General features: G+C 41.0%; 1 protein-coding gene across 6 annotated transcripts in view; it reads left to right on the top strand.

The window, feature by feature from the left end:
* LOC135110851 (DNA repair endonuclease XPF-like) overlaps window positions 1–24107 on the top strand; it is a 178520-nt gene that overhangs the window by 136235 nt on the left and 18178 nt on the right. For all 6 annotated transcript variants that reach the window (XM_064023457.1, XM_064023453.1, XM_064023456.1 and 3 more), the window contains one exon: window positions 8476–8622. In XM_064023457.1, the coding sequence (XP_063879527.1) occupies window positions 8476–8622 (147 nt within the window). The remainder of the gene's footprint in view (window positions 1–8475; window positions 8623–24107) is intronic.

The following is a 24107-nucleotide window of genomic DNA, read 5'->3' as shown; positions in this document are numbered from 1 at the left end:
GCAGCATCCCTGCTTTAAACATGAAATGATGTGAACATGTATGATAGAAGAAACATGATTAAAGAAAGTGGATCATTGTGTAATACAAATCATTCATTCGGAACACTGCACAAATTGTACCACAAATGAGCATTGGGAATTGAGGTTCATCTATAAATGTTGAGACAAGATTCATGCATTAACAAAGAGATTGGGAGAAGGGAAGGTGGGTGTTGGCAACCACACTCATGTACTACATTGGACAGGATCTGGTGACAGGATGGACATGTAGATGAATTTGTTTTGTTATTTTATTTCATTTTAAAAATTTATTTTATTTATTTTATTTATTTATTTTATTATTCTTAAGGTGGGCTCTAGTTGCTGGCAATCAATAATAGGAAGAAAAAAAGACCCTCTGGAGGTGGCAGTCCTTAAAGTGCAAAAGCAAATCTAAAGTTAAGTGGAATAGTGTCTTGAAGTCTCCTTCTTGAGAAAACTGTCATAATCAGTAGGAAATACAGGAGCAGGCAGGGAGTTCAGGAGTTTTCCATTAAAACAGATGAAATATTAAAAATACTGATCCTGTTAAAACAGGTGAAGGATTGAGAATACTGATTAACTTTTGCATTTGGGAGGTGAACAGAATAAGAGTGAGTGAGTCTTGTGTACTGGGACTGCAGAATGGGGAGAGGCATACAATTAGCAAAATCAAAAGAACAGATAACAAATATAGTGATAGAATATACCAAAATATGCAACTTTATGGTAAAGAAAGAGAGAAACCGAAGTTTGAGAAGAGTTGGTGAAACAAAATGCTGTTGATTCCACCCTGTTCAAGAGAGCAGTATGAGTGGAATACCCTGCATTATACATGTATGTGAAGCATATTCCATACATGGATGAAGTCCTTCTACAAAGGTAGCAGCAGAGGGGAAATGAGAAAAACTGGCAGAGATGGTGCAGAATGCCTAATTTCATGGAAGCTGTTTTAGTGAAAGATGAGATGTGAAATTTCCAGTTTAAAATAATTAGTAAAGGACAGTGGAGAAGAGAGGGACAGTTGAGTATCACTGAAGAAGAGGGGATAGTTATCTGAAAGGTTGTGTCAAGTCAGTAGATAGAGGCTCCCCATGGAAGATAAAACTGTTGTGCAGAAATAGACTTCAGGAACATTCAGTGTTAAAAATCTCCAAAAAATACTTAAGAGTATCACTCTCCAGGTTGCTAGGAAAAGCTACTGTTCCAACACTGGGAAAATATAGTGGAGGTACAGGATGTCTTTCAGGACACCTTATAGGCCTGCTTGGTGCAAAAGAAAAGCTCACAGGGATGTGAAGCTGTTCTATAATGGGTGAAAGTGTCCATTGTATGGGACTCACCATATGGAATGTAAATGGTATATCCAAAAAACATATTTCTGTTGAACAGCATATACATTGATGTTGTGTGTCTGCAAGAAAACAAACATGGTGACCTAACACCCCTCCAAATGTCAGGCTATCAGACCTTTGATTTACCAGGAACTGTCATACAATTTGACAACAGCACTGGCACACAAACCAGCAGGGGTTTCATAACCTATGTTAGAAAAGTGTTAACTTCTCATGTTACTCATTCTCCTTCTATTGGTAACAGATGTGGCACCCTGTCAGTAAATATCACTGACGAAAGAGGCAATACTACTCACTCAAAGTTATCAACACATATGTCAAAAGTGATGCATTTGACCTACAACTAGAGTGCCAGGACTCTGCTCACCATTCTCATGGGAAACCTAAATGCAATTCATGATGCATTTGGAAAGAATAAGACCAGGAAGTCTAATTGCAATGGATGTACACTACACCCATTGGCTTGCTGATATTAGTATCACTGTTACCAACACTGATTGCAGTTTTGCCACTCACATCAAAAGAAACAAGCTTGATTATACAATAATATTAAATAACCTCCACCTCCTCCACAACACCCAGCCCATTGATGAACTTATTTCTGATCACTTTGCTGTCTCTGCACATCTCCACCTGCCTTCCTTCATGTCAGGAAAAGGACAAGTCCAGAAGTGGCTTTACATCCAAAACATAGGATGAACACAAAGAACCACCTCCAGGAATGGAATGACAGCTGTCTCTTACAAAACCCCAACCTCGCAGCTGAACAATTTAAGAGATTTGGCATTGAACACTGTAAGAATTATCAATGAAATAAGATACAAAAATACACAAATCCAAACAAAATAGCACCTGCTCAGGGATGATGCTATCAAAAGAATTAACAAAAAATACAAGAAAGTCAAAGCTATATTCCTCATAAATTCTACTCCCAATAACCAAAACATACTACAGCATATGGCCAAGCAGGCACAAAGCATCAGGCATGTAGGAAAAGAAAGGGACTGGAACAACTACATCCAAGGCATCAACCATAGAACATTCCTGACTGAAATTGTCTAGATGGTGAACATCATCAGCAGAAAGAAAACAAAGAACCCAAGGCATCCTGATCACACAGGAAAGAATAAGTGGGCCTCAGAGTCCAGCTATGACGAATTTTTCACTACACATCCAACCAGATCTATGTAAATGACTCGAGGTCAGACAAGCTGCAATCTAGATGCTGCTGGTAGCTGATGGGCTTGCAAACTATATCCCTTTTACTGAAGTTTTTTTTTTTTTTTTAATGTAGGAAGGACACTGGCCAAGGGCAACAAAAATCCAATAAAAAAAAATGCCCACTGAAATGCCAGTCCCATAAAAGGGTCAAAGCAGTGGTCAAAAATTGATGAATAAGTGTCTTGAAACCTCCCTCTTGAAGGAATTCAAGTCATAGGAAGGTGGAAATACAGAAGCAGGCAGAGAGTTCCAGAGTTTACCAGAGAAAGGGATGAATGATTGAGAGTACTGGTTAATTCTTGCGTTAGAGAGGTGGACAGAATAGGGGTGAGAGAAAGAAGAAAGTCTTGTGCAGCGAGGCTGTGGGAGGAGGGGAGGCATGCAGTTAGCAAGATCAGAAGAGTAGTTAGCATGAAAATAGTGGTAGAAGACAGCTAGAGATGCAACATTGTGATGGTGAGAGAGAGGCTGAAGACAGTCAGTTAGAGGAGAGGAGTTGATGAGACGAAAAGCTTTTGATTCCATCCTGTCTAGAAGAACAATATGAGTGGAACCCCCCCAGACACGTGAAGCATACTCCATACATGGACGGATAAGGCCCTTGTACAGTGTTAGCAGCTGGGGGGGGTGAGAAAAACTGGCGGAGACGTCTCAGAACACCTAACTTCATAGAAGCTATTTTAGCTAGAGATGAGATGTGAAGTTTCCAGTTCAGATTATAAGTAAAGGACAGACCAAGGATGTTCAGTGTAGAAGAGGGGGACAGTTGAGTGTCATTGAAGAAGAGGGGATAGTTGTCTGGAAGGTTGTGTCGAGTTGATAGATGGAGGAATTGAGTTTTTGAGGCATTGAACAATATCATGTTTTCTCTGCCCCAATCAGAAATTTTAGAAAGATCATAAGTCAAGCATTCTGTGGCTTCCCTGCGTGAAATGTTTACTTCCTGAAGCATTGGACATCAATGAAAAGACGTGGAAAAGTGCAGGGTGGTATCATCAGCGTAGGAGTGGATAGGACAAGAAGTTTGGTTTAGAAGATCATTAATGAATAATAAGAAGAGAGTGGGTGACAGGACAGAACCCTGAGGAACACCACTGTTAATAGATTTAGGAGAAGAACAGTGACCATCTACCACAGCAGCAATAGAATGGTCAGAAAGAAAACTTGAGATGAAGTTACAGAGAGAAGGAGAGAAGCCATAGGAGGGTAGTTTGGAAATCAAAGCTATGTGCCAGACTCTATCAAAAGCTTTTGATATGTCCAAGGCAACAGCAAAAGTTTCACCAAAATCTCTAAAAGAGGATGACCAAGACTCAGTAAGGAAAGCCAGAAGATTACCAGTAGAGCGGCCTTGATGGAACCCATACTGGCGATCAGATAGAAGATTGTGAAGTGATAGATGTTTAAGAATCTTCCTGTTGAGGATAGATTCAAAAACTTTAGATAGGCAGGAAATTAAAGCAATAGGACGGTAGTTTGAGGGATTAGAACGGTCACCATTTTTAGGAACAGGTTGAATGTAGGCAAACTTCCAGCAAGAAGGAAAAGTAGATGTTGACAGACAGAGCTGAAATAGTGACTAAGCAAGGTGCAAGCACGGAGGCACAGTTTTGGAGAACAATAGGAGGGACACCATCAGGTCCAGAAGCCTTCTGAGGGTTTAGGCCAGTGAGGGCATGGAAAACATCATTGTGAAGAATTTTAATAGGTGGCATGAAGTAGTCAGAGGATGGAGGAGAGGGAGGAACAAGCCCAGAATCATCCAAGGTAGAGTTTTTAGCAAAGGTTTGAGCGAAGAGTTCAGCTTTAGAAATAGATGTGATAGCAGTGGTGCCATCTGGTTGAAACAGGAGGGAAAGAAGAAGAAGCAAAGTTATTGGAGATATTTTTGGCTAGATGCCAGAAGTCACAATGGGAGTTAGATCTTGAAAGATTTTGACACTTTCTGTTAATGAAGGAGCTTTTGGCTCAGAATAGCCTTTAAACCCAGAAAATCTACTGCTCATGGCCTCAACTTATTACATTATCGACATTATTAACTCATCACATTACTTATCACATCATCAACCTTTTGGCTTCATTAAGGGGTAATCCTATCCTACACCTCTATAATCTCATTTGGGCCAACAACAAGGTCCTTGCTCCATAGAAGCAAGCCATAATTATTTCCTCAACTAACCCAGGAAAGAATTGGGTAATGAGGCCAATATCCCTTACTTCATGTATATGCAAAGTTTTTGAAAGGATATTCCTTCAGAGACTACAGTGCACTATTACACCACACTTCAGCAAAAGCCTATTTGGTTTCCTGCCCAGCAGGAGCACTCAGCATTGCATTCATTGACTCAAGAATTATATTCATGCTAAGTATACTGCATTTACTGACCTGAAAGTCACTTTTCAGAGGACAAACCCAGTTCAAATTTTAGCATCTCTCACTATATATGCTCAGGGCAAGATGCTTCACTTAATTAAGGACTACCACTCTCATAGACAAGCTTTTTTTTTTTTATTTATTTATTTATTTATTTTTTTAGGGTAAGTGGATACCCATGGAACACTGCAGTGTGATATCTTAACTCCAACTCTTTTTAATATACTGATAAACATCATTGTCAAGATGAAGAGTCTGGGATCCCTCAAGACCACCTATGCTAATGACAGTACTTCAGTCACAGGGTAAATGTCAGCTCCAGCTAACCAACAGCAAGTTCACTAAGACCTGCAACTCTTTTGCCCTTGTCACTTCTCCTATTACAACACAAGTGCTAACCACAATCAAACATCCAACCGACACCTTCAAGATACAAGACACAGTACTGACCATAGTGACCCACTACAAATATTTTGGAGTCTTGCTAGGACAGTACAAATATCAGACTCAAGCCCTGCATCAGGTATGCAAGATTAGACTCAATATTTTAAGGAGGGTGGCTGGGAGCAACATTGGTGCTTCAGTCTTTTCTCGGAGGATGTTGTATATCTTGATGATATATTCTCTCTTTGATCAATACTCAAGCATCATTATTGATACTAAAAAGACCCAAACAAAGAAAATAGAGAACATACTGAACAATGTCATCAGAATCATGCTGGACTGCACCACCTCTAGCCTGGAACTAGTATTCCAGGGAAGAGGTAAGACTTACCACAGTCAAGCCTAAGAGTTTATGTCTCTGTAGGTAATCAGATCTCTAGGCACAGAGAATGACACATTCTTCTACAAAATTTTCACTAAACCCTCCACAAGGAAAGAGAACAAAAGATGGCTTCGGGCTTCATGTCATCTTTTTGATGTTATTAATATAAATGTCTTCACCCATGATTCTAAGCTCAAAGCTGTAGCCCCATGCACTAAACCCCACCTGCATATATTACTTCCTAACCCCAGCAAAAAGAATATGTCTGGTGCTGAGCTGCATTAGAAATTCCTGTTCTTGTCATTAATCAGTTTCCTTTCTTCAGACTCAGTCTTCATTTACACTGATGGCTCTGTTGGGCCTGACAGCCATGCAGGATGTGGAGTAGCTATTAGAGAGAATGTTATTAAGAGAGAGACACTACTGAAAGCTTTCACATCTCCAGTGAAACCTCCTCTACACAAACAGAGTTAACGGCCCTCACAGCTGCAACTAAAATCCTCATCCTAAGTGAGGTCACCAGCAACAGTGGTTTTCATTTCTGACAGCATGAATGCAATTCACTCCATACTAGGAAGTGCCTGCAAGCACTGGGAGCTTGTGCACACCATCTATGGCCACATCACCGCTGTCATAGACGGTGGCCAACAAACTGTTTATCTTGCCTGGTGTTCATCTCACTGTGGCATCAGGGAAAATTAAGAGGCTGACAGGCTGGCCAAACAAGGCATAAACATGACCCATGTAGCCTTCTACCTACCTAGATCCATCTTGCACCTCAAACTTATCATCAGGGAGCATGAAACAAAGAAATACAACACCTACATTGCAGCATGGGCACAGAAGAAACTGTCTTTGAGGTGGTACTTTGATCTGTCTGACGGAAAGCCACCAGATTATATTACATTCAGAATACACACCAGGCAACTGCAAGTACCCTATTCAAAATTGTGAATGGGACACAGATATCTGTGGGAAATGACATCCATGACAGGGACACCCTTTGTAACTATAACAACCCACTCCAAGAAAGTGATCAGTAATGAGTGCAGGCTGCTGTGTAGTGAGAACAATAAACATACTTACCACCACTTCATCATTGACTGTTAAAGTACAACAATTAAAAAAATCTGATGTGAGTGATATGCCTCCATGGTGAAACATTTTACTGCCCCATTAGTGCTTAGACAAGTCAAGACTGCTTACCCAAGGTTATTTCAAGCCAAATAATAAATAACCAAAGTGGATGCTGACATTATGTTGTCGTTGTTATTATTATTATCATTATGATTATTAGTATTATTACTATTTTTATTATTATTATTATTGTTATTATTACTATCATTGTTTATCTTATTCGTTGTTATATAAAAGACCTGTTCCGTTTCATTATAACATTCATTTACAATGTTTCCATACTGGAGGCCACCTCTTGCACAACATCTTCACAACAGTCCTTTGTTGGAATGCTATGTTTTCTGTCAAATAGTTGATTTCAAAAATAACATAATGAAATGGAATGGATGGAAGAATTGAGTTTTTAAGGCAATGAACAACACTTAAGTGTGCTCTGCCATTATCAGGAACTTTTTTTAAGGAACAAGAGTCAGGTATTCTGTGGCTTTCCTTTTGTGAGGAAAGGATGTGGAAAAGTGCAGTGATGTCATCAGTGCATGAATGGATAGGACAATGAGGTTCATTTTGAATCACTCGAGAATAATGGAGTGGGTTATATTATAGTCAGAAATAGAGTTGCTCACCTACTAGTGACTCTGCTTGTTGCTTGTCACACTCTCTTTCTCTCTTCTGTAGATTTAGAGGCTCCACCAGGAAGTTATAATAAACTCCGAGTAGCTTTTTAGATTGTATTGGTTCTTGAGTACAAGCATTTACAGACAAACCTCATCTGGCTTGGAACACCCGTGAGCACTCTCTGCCCATCTCACCCACTGGCACTATGTCTGCCAGCTTCTGCTTTGTAACATGGTGACAACCATAAGGAACACCAAAATTATAGACGTAAGGAAAGGACAATGATCATCTTCCATAGCAGCAATGGGATGGCCAGAACAGAAACTAGGGGTGTTTTACAGAGGGGTAGTTTGGAAATTAAAGCTTTGTGTTAGACTATCAAATCTTTTTAGTGGAATGGGTGAAAAAGAACACACTGAAATGATATGGTCATATTGAGAGGATGAAGGATGAGAATGAAGGTGCACTTGGTGGGGCCCATTGCATCTGCATCTGCTGTTGCCTCAGGATTGCAGTAGGTGTGGTATAGGGAACAGTCTCATTATAAAGGGTTACAGCAAACCAGTGTATGCTGTCAGATCTTACTGTGGATGTGCTCAGCCAGCTGTGGTATACCTAAGATCCTGGGGTGTAGTACAGTGGTCCATCGGGAGCTAATGGGAATAAGAGTGTGAATAATGTGTGTATGAGTGGTGGTTTATTTGAGCCATTGCATATACAGTTGCCACCCTCATATATAGGCAGATAATTATTGTTATTGTTATTGTTATTATTATTAATATTTTTATCATTATTATTGTTATTATTATTATTAGTAGTAGTAGTAGTATTTTTATTTTCACTATTATTGTTATTATTGTTATGTATTAGTATTATTGATGATGACGATGATGATAATAATAGTAATAATAATAATAATAATAATAATAATAATAATAATAATAATAATTTCCTGCTTATACAATGACATTTTCTTTCTTCTAATATAGGGAAGATACTTTCTCTCAAGTGATGGCTCCTCCTCATCAAAGGATGTTGCTGCCAAGCTGCAGCTGTTGACACTCCACTTTCCTCACTTGAAGCTGCTGTGGTGCCCGTCACCTTATGCCACTGCAGAAATTTTCCAAATGTTGAAGGTGAGTGCTTTGAAGCATGCAGATTTTTCAAGACTTTCAAAGAATATCTTCAAGCAGTGTCTTAATGATTCCCCTAGAGATACCTAGCTTTAGAGTCTCAACATCATTCACATTTGTGAGGACAATGTGACATATTGGAGGTAGATGGTGGAGGGAACACAGACTGGGGAAGGAGTATCTTATTCCTGGTTAGTTTTGCAGTAGATTCTTTGTATTCCTCTGAAGAAGCTGTTGTGAGATTAATTAGGAATAAAGTAGCCATTCCTGAATCTGTGTTCCCTCTGCCACCTACCACCAACATTCTTATTCTAAGAATCAGTATCCTGTTTGCTATGAATACAGAATGGTCATAAAAGTTTAGCACTTATTTGTTTTTTTGAGATATAACTAAATTGCAAATTGTTGAAGGTACACAGTAAAAATTATATATATATATATATATATATATATATATATATATATATATATATATATATATATATATATATATATATATATATATATATATATATATTATGTAGGAGGGACACCGACCAAGGGCAACGAAAATCCAATAAAAAAAAAAAGCCCACTGAGATGTTGGTCCCCGAATAGAGTCTGAAGCGGTAGTCAAAAATTGAAGGATAAGTGCCTTGAAACCTCCTTCTTGAAGGAATTTAAGTCATAGGAAGGTGGAAATGCAGAAGCAGGCAGAGAGTTCCAGAATTTACCAGAGAAAGGGATGATTGACTGAGAATACTGGTTGACTCTTACATGAGAGTGGTGGACAGTATAGGGGTGAGACAAAGAAGAAAGTCTTGTGCAGTGAGGATGCAGGAGGAGGGGAGGCATGCATTAAGCAAGATCAGAAAAGCAGTTAGCATGAAAGTAATGGTAGAAGATAGCTAGAGATGCAACATTGCAGTGATGAGAAAGAGGAGCTGTTTTAGCCAGAGATGAGATGTGAAGTTTCCAGTTTAGATTATATGAAAAGAGCACACTGAGGATGTTCAGTGTAGAAGAGGTGGACAGTTGAGCATCTTTGAAGAAGAGAGGATAGTTGTTTGGAAGGTTGTATCAAGTTGATAGATGGAGGAATTGAGTTTTTGAGGCATTGAACAATGCCAAATTTGCTTTGCCCCAATCAGAAATTTTAGAGAGATCAGAAGTCAGGTGTTCTGTGGCTTCCCTGTGTGAACTGTTTACTTCCTGAATGGTTGAATGTCTATGAAAAGATGTGAAAAAGTGCAGGGTGGTATCTCAGCGTAGGAGTGGATAGGACAAGAAGTTTAGTTTAGAAGATTATTGATGAATAATAGGAAAACAGTGACAGGACAGAACCCTGAGGAACACCATTGTCAATTGATTTAGGAGAAGGACAGTGACCATCTACCACAGCAGCAATAGAACAGTCAGAAAGTAAACTATAGAAGCCATAGGAGAGTAGTTTTGGAAATCAAAGCTTTGTGCCAGACTCTATCAAAAGCTTTTGATATGTCTAAGGCAACAGCAAAAGCTTCACCAAAATCTTTAAAAGAGGATGATGACCAAGTCTCAGTAAGGAAAGCCAGAAGATCACCAGTAGAGCAGCCTTAATAAAACCCATATTGGCGATCAGATAGAAGGTTGTGAACTGATAAATGTATAAATGTTTAAGAATCTTCCTCTTGAGAATAGATTCAAAACCTTTAGATAGGCAGGAAATTAAACCAATAGGATGGTAGTTTGAAGGATTAGAATGGTCACCTTTTTTTAGGAACAGGCTGAATGTAGGCAAACTTCCAGCAAAAAGTAAAGGTAGATGTTGACAGAGTTGAAAGAGTTTGACTAGGCAGGGTGCAAGCACAGAAGCGCAGTTTTGGAAAACAATAGGAGGGACACCATCAGGTCCATAAGCCTTCCAAGGGTTTAGGCCAGTGTGGGCATGCAAAACATAATTGCAAAGAGTCTTAATCAGTAGCATGAAGTAGTCAGAGAGTGGAGGAGATGGAGGAACAAGCCCAGAATCCTCCAAGGTACAGTTTTTAACAAAGGTTTCAGCAAAGAGTTCAGCTTTAGAGATAGATGTAATAGCAGTGGTGCCATCAAGTTGAAATAAAGTAGGGAAAGAAGAAGAAGAAGCAAAGTTATTGGAGATGTTTTTGGCTACATGCCAGAAGTCACGAGGGGAGTTAGATCTTGAAAGATTTTGATACTTTATATTAATGAAGGAGTTTCTGGCTAGATGGAGAACAGCCTTGGCATGGTTCCGAGCAGAAATGTAAAGTGCATGAGATTCTGGTGATGGAAGGCTTAGGTACCTTTTGTGGGCCACGTCTCTATCATGTATAGCACGAGAACAAGCTGTGTTAAACCAAGGTTTGGAAGGTTTAGGTTGAAAAAAATATTGAGAAATATACACCTCCATACCAGACACTATCACTTCTGTTATGTGCTTGCTACACAGAGATAGGTCTCTGACACGGAAGCAGTAGTCATTCCAAGGAAAATCAGCAAAATACTCCTCAGGTCCCCCCAACTAGCAGAGGCAGAATTGCCAGAGGCAACTCCACTTAGGGGATCCTGAGGAGGGATTGGAGCGGTAGGACAAGATACAGATACGAGATTGTGATCAGAGGAGCCCAACAGAGAAGAGAGGGTAACAGCATAAGCAGAAGGATTAGAGGTTAAGAAAAGGTCAAGAATGTTGGGCATATCTTCAAGATGGTCAGGAATATGAGTAGGGTGTTGCACCAAGTGCTCTAGGTTGTGGAGGATAGCAAAGTTGAAGGCTAGTTCACCAGGATGGTCAGTGAAGGGAGAGGAAAGCCAAAGCTGGTGGTGAACATTGAAGTCTCCAAGAATGGAGATCTCTGCAAAAGGGAAGAGAGTCAGAATGTGCTCCACTTTGGAAGTTAAGTAGTCAAAGAATTTCTTATAGTCAAAGGAGTTAGGTGAGAGGTAGGTATACAGCACAGATAAATTTAGTTTGAGAGTGACTCTGTAGTCGTAGCCAGATGATGAAAACTCAGTAGATTCAAAAGCATGGACACAAGAGCAGGTTAAGTTATTGCACACATAAATGCAACATCCAGGTTTGGATAAAAAATGAGGATAGAGAAAGTAGGAGGGAACAGAAAAGGGGCTACTGTCAGTTGCCTCAGACACCTGTGTTTCAGTGAGGAAAAGAATATCAGGTTTGGTAGAGGAGAGGTAGTGTTCTACAGATTGAAAATTAGATCTAAGACCATGAATGTTGCAGAAATTAATGAAGAAGAAGTTGAGAGGGGTGTCAAGACACTTAGGGTCAATACCAGAAGAGCAAAAGAGATATGTTAAGTGAAAAGTTTGTTCTTTGACTTTTTGCACTTCCTTTTTTCTTCTACATGCCAATTAACTTCTTTAAGAGACACATCCATATGACAGCCATGAAATGGAAGCTGTAAAAGATATTATCAACTTATCAAACACATCCTTGTTTAACATATATTCTTTCTGATGGAACAAATTATAATCAGTACATTTCTGCATACATTTAGTGAAAACTGAGTTTGTGACTTTTCAGGGAGCAGCTTGTTTCACATAAGACATGTTTCTTCTACTTAGCATTACATGCTTCCCAATATTACCCAACTCGTCTTTCCCACATTTATGTGTAATTCCAATAAAAAACTGCAGTCGGTGTTGCTATGGTAACCCTGGTGACCCAGTTATTCCATGCACCCTCATTCCTTTCTTGACAACCATCGTTTACATCTATATTATCAAACCGTCTCTTCAATTTTTGTTTGTGTCATGGCTTCCCTGGGCTTTTCTGATGAGTCTTCCAACTCGGCAAGCTGCAGGAGGACAGTTTGAGGTCTGTTGAACCAGAAATAAGGAAGACTGAACTGACCGGTGCTCTTCCACCACTCTCCCTCAGCCTTTCTTCCAGCCCCTCAGCTTCCTCACTGGGTTCCCACATCCCCAGGAGGATCAGTGCTTCTCCAGGCTGCAGAAGGGTGATGGGTAGTGCTACTAAGGACCTTCACACTGTATTACTGTACTGATTCCCCAATTACACATTTTAAATAAAAAAACATTCAGAAAACAAAAGATTATGTGTGTGTATATAATGTACTGGTGTAAACTGGAAGGTGACCAAAAAAAGTATAATCAGTTACTGATTTACGTGAAAGAGTAAGTAAGGAAATAAATACTTCTACTGTAACACTCTCAAGATAAATGGTAGACCGAGGAGGATTCCTATCTGTTAAAGTCCCTTATGGGCTGCACTATCTAAGCTAACAAATACTTCTGATCCCAGAGAGCTTATCTGTCTCGTGGTTGAGTGGACATCCGCGCAGTTCCTGCAGGCAGGCTGGGATCTAGGTGTAGGGTGGCCACAGATAGCCACATGGTTTTGCCAACAGTGTGAAGATGTGGCGGGAGAAGAGGTAACAGTGTGATGGAAGCCCACAGGTAGTCCTGGCAGTTTCCCCTCACGATCCTTAGTAACTTCATGGTGTCTGCATGGTCTCTGGTTTCACCTTGCTTCCCCTGGTCGACTTGGCTTCACCTGGTGCATCTGCTGATTGACCTGGTCCACCTTGACAGCACCGTTCCTGCCTGCATCAGGTGTCTGGAGTGAGGTTCTTGAGTAACAGAGTGCATGTCCTTCCTTACTGAGTGTCAGAACCAGAGAAGGCTTAGATGGTGGCTTGGGTTGCAAAGCCGGGTTGTGAATATCACTCTGCGCCCACATGGCGGCTACTGATTGGTCACGATTCTCATCTGCACTACTTAGTTCCTGGGAATCCTTCCTGTTTCATACTTCCATTTCCTTAACCTAACAAATATCCTCCTCCGCCTGGGTTTGGTATAATTTTTGCACAATATTCTCATTTCAGTGAGTTACCTGGCCATTCTGAGCGAATGGTCTATAGTGCATGCTTTTCAAAACAATAAAGAGGCGAGTGGGGCACCTGTGAGAGATTTTCAGGGAAAACTAATATAAAACCCATCCTTTTAAGTATAAGAAGCACAATACATTACCTGTCATAGTGACATTTGTGACAGTGACTTCCGTTGTCCTGAGCGCAAGGAGTGGGATGGTGAGCTTGTTTCTGGAGCTTTTAAACACCAGTGCTTCCTTCAATGGAGGTGTGATGTCCGTTCCCATAAAAAGGGTATCAAGGACACTCCTGTTCAGGCTCAGTTTTTTCCTGTCCTTCCTGTTACTGCCTTGGGGGAAGTGTTTCAGCATGAATCGGTGCCAGGTGGCGATAACAAGTCCTTCCACCCTCCTTCTGGTATGTTACAGTTTTTTGCCCAGTTTTCTGTTTTTTTTTTTTTTTTTTTTTTTTCTGGTGGACGACATCACACCACCTTCCAAGAGATGGTTGATGAGCAAATCTCTCATGAACTTGAGTCACAGCTAGCTGTTATCCCCTCTCTTCTAGCAGATGTTATGCATTTGGCTCAAGGCATGGCAGAGGCTGTGACCAGCCACCCATTTGCCCATGGCGCTGAGCATAGTGTGGAAACACTCCTAACCATTTGGTCAGAAGGGGGCAGCACATTAGTTATATCCTGGCCATGTTAGTTTAGAGCAGGACAGAACTGTACTCCTGTTCAGCCCACATGTCCACTGGCCCAGGGTGTGAGGGCCAGGCTGTGGGCACACTGGCTATGGAGTTAGCCCAGCCCACACAGCAAAAAGGGAATATATGTGCCTGACTAGACCCACTTACATCTCTTGTCCATGTCATACACCCAAGCTGCACAACATCACCACCTCAGATACCAACCCACTGTTGGCTGCACCTTAGCATGCATGGATGCACAAACCTTACCACTAACTACAACATCATCCACAGTTCTGGTGTCTTATTGTAGTACCTCAGGCAAGAATCCTCAGGTCACTTGATTGCATGGGGAGGTCCCAGGCCCCCCCATTGGTTAAGAGACATTTGGGTTTAGGTTGGATCCATTTTCTAGGCTACTCAGCCAGTTTTCAAGGGAGACTATTTCATGTCTGCACTCTGGTTCTGACACCTTAGCCCCACTCCTCGGCACCCACTTAGAGGTGGCTCACCCCTGTCGTTGGTCAGCCACCTCTGCTGTGGCTGTCCCTTCCATACCTACCCTGAATGTGGGCATGTCATCTATGTTACCGCTCCACTCTAACCTACCAATGGACTTCTTTAATGGTGATGAGACTCAGTCTGCCAACCACCCTGTGGAACCAGATACCTCTACCCCAGACTTGCATAAGATGGTGGAATTTGTCATCTGTTTCCCTGAAGTGGAAGGACAATGAGTGGAGGCAACTTGGGCAAACCCATCTGGTGCACTCAAACAGTATGAGACTTTCTGTGCCCCTAGGTTCACACAAGGAGGACCAATGGTTTACTCCATTGAAGCAACTTCAAATGCCTTGCTGAGAGCTGTGGAACATTCTAGGCCTACCTTGCCAGTTATCCTTCTCATCGATACCTTCACACGTATGCAGTGAGCAGCCACGAAAAAGCAGGTAAGGCGGTAAAGCTAAAACCTAACCTAGCCCTCTCTCTTACTACAAAGGGAAGAGATGCCCAGATTTTTGACCAGCAGGCAGACATGTCCGGGATGGAAGATGCCCTGGCAAGGATAAGGGAGGCACAGAATTTTTTTTTTTGGATCCTGGGAGCTTTTTACCGTCTATTATAATCCATGACAGCACCTCCTGCTACCGTGGCCATGGCAGATCAACTCTTTAAGAGTCTCCAGATAGCCATGGTGGATCAGGCAAAGGATTCTGCCATTGCTTTAACCAATGTGAAAGCAATATGCAGTGTCTTACCTCTTGCATCTTCCTCCATCTTTTAAGACTGTCACAAAGGGTTCTCCCTAGACAGTCCTCCATAGACTCTGGTCTTCTCTTTTATGAGGAAAAGGTCAAAGAAGCCCTGGACAGGGCAGATAAGACTACTTCTTTGACCTTCTAGCAGGCAGTGGCCAAGGCTCTTACTAAACCATGCCCTTCTCCAGGTACACCTTAGGTGGAGTGCAATCCTAATCCTTCCACTTCAGGATACCCCTCCTTCCAGCAACAACAGCTGGCTCCTCCTCCTTCCCACAGGTCTAGAGGTGGACCAGGTGCCTCTTCCACTTTAAAAGGGGAAGGGAAACATTTTTTCGAAAGTGAATCCCTTGCCTCCTTCCACACACAAAGTGGCAGGCTGCCTTGCTCGGAACTAGGGCAAATGGAAGGCCATAGGAGCAGAGGACTGGGTACTTGCTGTTCTGGAGCACAGTTACCAGATACTTTTCATCACATGTCCATCCCTGCAGGCTGAACAAGTGGATTTTGGGACTTATTTGCCAGGTTCCAAGAAGGGAAAAGCCTTGGATGTGGAAATGCAACAGCTCATAGACAAAGGGGTGGTGGAGGACACTTCCCAACACCAGGATTCTTCAGTTACTGAAGCTAAAGGCACCGAAACTACAGGTATCTTCTGTCCAGTCATAGAGGTCTTAGTCCTCAACAAGTATGTCCTCAAGACCAGGTTCAGAATGGGGACAGTGAGGATGATTCTTGCAGCAACAACTGCAGAACGACTGGATGGTATTGGTAGATCCAAAAGATGCTGGTCCATCAGGAAAAGCCGCAAGTACCTTTGTTTTCTTTGGCAGGATCATCCTTTGCACTTTCACCTCCTATGTTTTGGCCTGTCCATTGCCTCACAGTTGTAAGCAAGGATGATGGTACCAGTTTCAGCAGCTTTACATCAGAAGGGAGTCCACCTTCTAGACTACCTGGACTTGTTAGCTTCCTCTGAGGAAGCAGCACACCAGGCCACCAAAGTGCTACTCCACCTGTGCACTAGGCTAGGTGTGATGATCAACTGGGAGAAATTGGACCTTTCTCCAAGCCAGATCAAGATATTTTTGGATGGAGATTCATTCTCCTCCTTTGAAGGCTTTCCTGACCAGAGCATGCATTGACAACCTGCAGCTGATCGAGTCCTTTGCATGCAACCAGTTCCTCCTTGCCAGGGATTGGTTGGCTTTGCTGGGCTTGATTCATCTAGTACCAGGCAGTTGATGCAGGATGAGGATCCTACAACTCCAACTATCCCAGGCTTGGTACAGACAGTCACAGGATGACCTACTTCCAATAACTTGGACCATGGATGTGTATGCCAACCTTCTTTGGTGGTCAGACAAGGGCAACCTCTGATCAGGCCAGTTTCTCCAGGCTGCATCGCCAGACTTAAGTCTGTACAAGGACTCCTTTGTCCATCAGGTGGGGAGCGTCAGCCCTTTCACAAATTGATGAGTGGTCTCAGGATTCATTTGGAGAAAGTACTACATATCAGTGTTCTGGAGCTCTGAACAATAAGATTAGACCTTCAGTATTTTGTGGAATTAGTTCAGGGCCAGACTGTGGTGGTGTTCTCCAACAGTGCAACCGCTCTGGTGTTTTTTTGGCCAAGGAAAGGGGAACCTGGTCTTTTATGCTCAACATGGATGCTCAACAAACACTGGAATGAGTGTAGAACAACTCTGTTCTGTTTGTCACCCAATTTGTCAGGGTTCTTCCAATGTCCTTGCAGACTGTCTCAACTGACAGAAGCAAGTGCTTTCCACATAATGGACACTACACCAGGAGATGTACAATGCACTGTGGAAGGTGTGGGGTTGCCCATTGGTGGATCTGTTTGCCACTAGGCTCAACTTTCAGCTGGTGGCCTTCATCTCCCCTTTCCAGGACCCCATGGCAATAGTGATGGATACCTTTCTCTACAATTGGGACCATCAGAAGTTGTATACTTTTCCTCCTTTCCCTCTAGTGAGGAAGGTCCTCAATAAGCTCCAGTACTCTCAGGGAACTAAACTCCTCCTGATAGCCCTGTTCTGGCCCTAGGAAGAATGGTTCCCAGACCTAATACAAGCAACAGTGGACACTCCTTGATGCCTTCCTCCTCGACCAGACCTCCTGGACCAACCATGTATTCATCACACTCTCCATGTACTTCTGCTAGTCGCATGGAGACTGTCAAGTGACTCCATCACCAGGGCTATTCAGGAAGAGTTGCACAGTTCCTGGCCAAAGCTAAATGCCATTCCACTACTATGAACTATCAGTATAAATGGAATTGGTATCACTTTTCGTGCAGGAAGCATGGTCATACGGTGTCTAGCCCATCCAGTCAGAAGTTCGCTGACTTCCTCTTATACTTGTAGCAACAGCGTGCCTTGTCAGTGTCAGCCATCAGGAGTTATAAGGCTATGCCTTATAGTGTCTTCTCTTATAAAGGAGATCCATCAGAAGATCCTGTTCTTCATGACATTGTTAAGGCTTGTGCAAGACAAGTCACCAGATCAATAACCAGGATCTCTTCTTAGAGTATAGATGTGTTCCTGAAGGTTCTAACATTACCTCCCTTTGAGCCCCAAAGTTGTACCTCTCTCAGGGATTTAACAAAGAAAACCGTTTTCCTGGTGGCTCTGGTGAAGGCAAGGAAGGTTGGCAAACTCCAAGCCCTCTCCTACAAGGTAGCACGCCAGGGCGATGATCCAGTCTTGGCATACTTGCCCGAAATTATTGTCAAAATGGAGACAGCCTTGAACCCCATTGTCAGGGAGTTAGGGCTTTGGAAATTATCCTCCTTGGCTCTGAAGATGAGGAATACCTATTGTGCCCTGTTTGACCACTCATTCTTGTCAGTTATGGACCAGTCATGCCCTCTCTCTAAGGTTGCTATGTCTTTCTTCCTCAAGGAGACTATAAGAAAGAGCTTTTGAGTCTTTATCTGTGGGTCTGTCCCCTCCTCAGGGTAAGGGCCCATGACATCCATTGTATTGCCACCTCCATTCTCATGTGGAAGAATAAATCAGTTCTTACTATTTTGGATGCAGCTTGTTGGAAGACACCCTCAGTCTTTGCTGATCAATACCTGAAAGGGTTTCAGAGGATGGAGGGGGGACTTCTTTGGTCTGGGCCCAATTGTAGCAGCCAGTGACATTGTGCCTTAAGGTCCCATTCCAGTTACCACTCCTTCAGGGTTCTCTAACACTTTCCCCTACCCTCAATGCACCGTAGAAATTCAGTGTGAGATCCAAGTGGCACTATTACTCCCCACTGCCTCACCACCTTCAGGACCTCCTACACAAGTGAGTTGGTCGCTGACTCTTCATAATGTGGATTCTCACCATCGTATTTTCTTTCCAAGGCATGATCTCTCCTCCTTAAATGTGGGAATCTGCTAAGTAGAAGAAAGTGGTCTTATGTAAAACAAATCATCTTATTAATCCTAAAAGGAATTTTTTCACTTCCTGTTTCTTGTATGCAAACCCTCTCAGCCTCTTGTCTTCATGCTGGTCATCAACAAGGGATGAGGGTATGTGGAACAGCAAGGTATCACGGGTCACCAGGGTTGCCATAGCAGCACCAACTGCAGTTTTTGAATGGAATTAAACACAAATGTGGGAAGAACAAGTTGGGTAATATTAGGGAGCATGTTGTTGTGTGTAGTGAGATAAAGCGATGTAACACAAAGGAAAGAAGAAGTGAGTGCATGAAGCGTGGAAGAATGAGGGAAGAGAGAGAGAACAAGAATACGAATGCCAGGCATACGATTAAGAGTGGTTGCTCACTGCCCTGAGATTACTGCAAGAATCTCCGTATGCATAGACTCTCTTTTCACAATTAATTTACCTTATTTCTAGTTGTTCATTAAGTTTGAATCTCACTCAGGAGTTAGCAGAAGAGTTGCCCTTGGAGATGAAGTAATCAGCATCACCCAGCCCCCATAGCTTAGTCACTAGAACTTTTCAGAAGTAAAGTAAAGTGTTTTGTTCATGCTAGCCCACATTGAGAGAGATGTAGCGGACAGGGCTGGCAAGTGTATGTCACTACCCCTCTTCTCATGTACCCCCCCTGTAGTAGCAGAGTGGGAGAGCTGTTTACCTCGCTTTCCCACACTTGCCACTCATAGTCCAGCCACCACACTAGACAGATGTATGGTCAGAAGGCAGACAGTTTTGTTTGGCAGAGACTGGGAAGGGATTACAGCTAGATAGGTCAGTTGCTTTAAGGGGATAAGTGAGTAATTACTGGCCATACATCCCAGCATATCTCAGTAGCTTAAGAGTCTCCATAGTAGTCTGCCAGGGAGTGTATTTAATTATAATGCATTCCATATCCAGGGATGTGACTCCTTGACTGAGTGTGTGTGTGGGCTGAGCTTTGTTACAGTGAGAGGTGAATTACCCTTCTGTTTGTTGGTGGGCACTTGTCTTTATTCATGTCACTTGTTAGTGAACATGTTATGTTAAATGCTACAGTGTCAGGCTCCTGGAGGATGCTTGACCTTCAGAGGCCTTAAGTGAATTTTACTCCCTCCCCAAGCCTTGATAAGGTCTGCCTTCCAAGAGGCTGTAAAATGATAGTACTTGGCTAGGGGCTATAATATACTGTTGAACAGTGGGAGGATTTGATACGAGGGTGATAGTCCAGTGGGGTTTTATACTCTGACCATATATGTGTCGTTGTTTATTATAGTTTTTCTCCCTGGACATGGTTGTCAATCATTTCTCAGCTGTGAGTTGATTGTGGTGATATTTCCATTGTCTGTGGGTGGTTAAAACAGACTGGTGACCTCATTCATGTAACCTGGTGTTATGACCATTTGTAAGAAGGATGCAGGAGTCAAAAGAGGTCCTTGTAACCCATATTAACTCTGGAACTCCCTGCCTGCTTCTGTATTTCCACCTTCCTATGACTTGAATTCCTTTGAGACGGAGGTTTCAAGACACTTATTCATCAATTTTTGACTACTGCTTTGACCCTTTTATGGGACTGGCATTTCAGTGGGCATTTTTTTTTTTTTTTTTGTTGGATTTTTGTTGCCCTTGGCCGGTGTCCTTCCTACATAATATATATATATATATATATATATATATATATATATATATATATATATATATATATATATATATATATATATATATATATATATATATATATATATATATATATATATATATATATATATATATATATATATATTAAGTCCTGCTCCCAGTCATGTAGGAAGTGACTTAGGGGTGGGGAACTAATCCAGTTTTGGCAGCTTTGCGAAGGGGCTAGAAATTGTGGACATAACAATGTAGTGCAAAGTAGAAGAAACAGGTAAATGAAAAAATCCCTTTTAGGATTAAAAACATCATATCACACGTATAGCACCTCTGCTAATCTTCATTACACCAGGCTCAGATTCTCATTAAAGATAGGTGACCAAGACAAGACATCACTAGCATGCCTCATAATAGAAATGGGAACAAAATTATGATGTTTTACTGAACTATCTGTTTGCAAAACTCAACATATCAAGTTGTTTGTTGATTAATTTATTTTGAAAGCAAGATTGCAATTTGTTGAAACTTCATAAGAAGGAAGAATACATAATGTTTACATATGTATGGTCCTATAAGGGCAGCTGATGAAAGGCTAAGCCTGCAAAGATAGACTACCTGTGCCATTAAGATCAATGTTGTCCACAGGAAGAACATCAAGCTTCATCTGTTTGTTTATTTTCACTTTTGACTGTCATCTGTGAGTTAGCAGAGTAAAGTGAGAAAGTCAATTACTTTGGTTAGAAATATAAATAATTAAGTTCTGTACCACATAGAGGCAAAATAAATTCCAGTCAGCATTCTCATACATTTGGTGAAAATTCATTTTACACTAATTTTTGTGGCATAAAATGTTGTTGATGCATATTTTGTGTGGTGTTTTATGACATTCTTGGGATGTGATTTATGTTTGCAGGAACACATCACACTCAATATATAAAATAAATGTATTGATAAAAATGGTGCGATGTTCAGTACAATGATACAGGAGTGTAGAGGGGCCTGTCACAGCCATCACAGGCTTCAACCTCTCTAAGAGGAAGTAGCAATAGAAAATCATGCTGTAATAGTACATTAATTCCTTGCTTAATGTGTGAGCTATGTCTGAAAATTTATACATAACATAATGTTAATGGAGAGATGCTTCTGTGACAAGTCTGTTTTAGACCATACACAATGTAACAAGTTGCTTTCGCCATTGTCTTCACAAAATTAATACAGTAGAACCTTGGTTCTCAAATGCTCCAGATCATGAACAGATTGGTTCACAAACTAGTTTTGTGAACAAATTCTAGCTTGGTTCATGGACAATGCTTCAGTGTGTGAATGCACATTACCCACAATCCATGAAACCTCGTACTTAGTTGTGTGTTGCCACGCTTGGTGTAAACATTGTTCATGAGAGTGCTGTGTTCAAAAACATGAATTTTTTCTTTGTTTCCCTTTTCAAGGAGAAAAGTGTTAGTGGTAGTAGCAGTAAGAAGCCTAAGCATATTACTATTGAAGTAAAAAAGGAAATTACTGGAAGAATAAATGGGGAGGGTAGGGAAGGTCAAGTTATCAGAAAAGAGATTAGTGGACAGCTGTGTGTTTGCACAAGTGGGTGTATCTCTCTCTCTCTCTCTCTCTCTCTCTCTCTCTCTCTCTCTCTCTCTCTCTTTACATAAAAAATAAGTAATAGACACATGTCCACTATTTGCATTGTAATTGAGCACAAACACACACACATACAGAGAGAGAGAGAGAGAGAGAGAGAGAGAGGGGGGGGGGGAGGCAAGGAATGAACCAGGGAGGGGGAATTGTATCCCCCATACAGATAGGAGGATATGGAGGACAAGGGAGGGACCATAGGGAGGGAAACAGTGACGTAGGCTCTGCCAATGAGACTTCCTCATTCTGGATAGAGGGTGAGGCATGGTGTAGTTCACTTACATGATTGGTGGAAACAGGGATGGTGGGAGGAGCAATATAACCTCAAGGACAATATATGGATTCTTAGCTACTCTGTAACAACTAAAACAGAATGCAGTTATGATGCCTACATAGGTGTCATAATATTGAAAGGGCTAAGAATATGTATTTCAATTTCATTCTGTATTCATCACAAAAAAAAACAAATTAAATAAATAAATAAATAAATATGTAAAAATACCATATTTCTGGGGCTAAACGGATTAATTGTATTCACATTGCAAAAAATTCTTTTGGTTCGCAAACAATTTGGTTTGTGAACCAAGGCCTGGAATGTATTAAGTTTGAGAACCAAGGTTCTATTGTAGTGTGAATTCCGACTTCGCAGGTGCAGAAATCATATTTTAAATGACCATGCCCCATATTTTCCAGTTAAAACTGTATCCAATGTATTTGATTTCCATGTTGATACCACCTGGCTATTTTTGTAATCATGTGATTAAGATCTGTTTCATGGGGGGGTTTTGAAAGCACAGTACATTTGGGAGATACTATTACTCAAAGAATATTTGTTGTTTTCTTGACAGTGATAACTGTGTGGGCTGATGCTGGGATGAGCTGTGTATAAAAGTAAAATAAGTAATTGTAAATATGAACATAGGATTTTCCTTTATTTTTTCTATAACGGAAAGGATGATTCAGAAAGTGTTTCTAATGGAACAAGTAAATATCTGCATATTTTCAGCACATAGTGTCAGTGTTATGTAATCTTCACGGATGTTAAGGGATAGCTGTAGAAGTGTAAAAAGCAATTCACACTACCAGACTGTGATACTAAGTAATACCAGCAATAACTTAGTCATTTTGCTGCATCACTTCAAGCATGGTGGAGATGGCTGGACAGAAAGTAGACTAATAATAGCACATGTAAGCTACATTACTGCATCACTTACTTATTCTCAAGCTCTATGCATCCAACAGCTGTGATCTGCAAAGTTCTTTCTCATTAGCAGGTGCACCATGAATCACATCAACTGTAGTGTCTACAAGCTGAGTCATGTCCTTTGCCTTTTCCACTTTCAGTGGGACAGCTGGTTGGTGCTTGTATAAAGTTCTTGCAACTTCACCAATTTTTTTTTATGTTACAAAGATATTTTAATTTCTCCTTATCAGTTAATTGGATCCTAAGCTTATTTAAAAAATATATATACTCGAAAAATTGTGGAAGCAAGGAAGTGTATAGTATGTACATAAACTCATCCATGTGACTGTCAACAAGTGTCATTGGAGGTGTGGTACATGCTGACGCACATGAATGACATTTTGTACATAACATATCTTTGTTTATTTCCAAAACTTTTCTGAAAGTATCATATTTTGATTGTTATTTTTCCAATGGATAATATTGAAAATCACTTAAAGACAAGGCTAATTGGTAAGGTGATTGAAAATATCTTAAATACAGAAATTTGTAGAAGTAGCAAGACTTTTATGAGCACACCAATTATCAACCAAAGTGACATTATTCATCTTTATCATAGATCAGGAGTGGGCAACCTCTTTGAGAATGCGTGACAAACTTGGCCAAATTTCTGACAGAATTTTTCTACATGCCAATCAAAATTTTTTGAGTCCATATTATTTGATATCTTTTAAATATTTGAGGAACTTTATTTTAAATGATGAAAAATCACACCAGAGAAGTGAAGGTGAGTGATTATGTAAATCTAAAC

Source organism: Scylla paramamosain, chromosome 21 (genome assembly GCF_035594125.1).
Source record: "Scylla paramamosain isolate STU-SP2022 chromosome 21, ASM3559412v1, whole genome shotgun sequence".
Taxonomy (NCBI): domain Eukaryota; kingdom Metazoa; phylum Arthropoda; class Malacostraca; order Decapoda; family Portunidae; genus Scylla; species Scylla paramamosain.
Note: the sequence above shows the minus strand (reverse complement) of the source record. Positions and strands in the feature narration are given on the sequence as shown.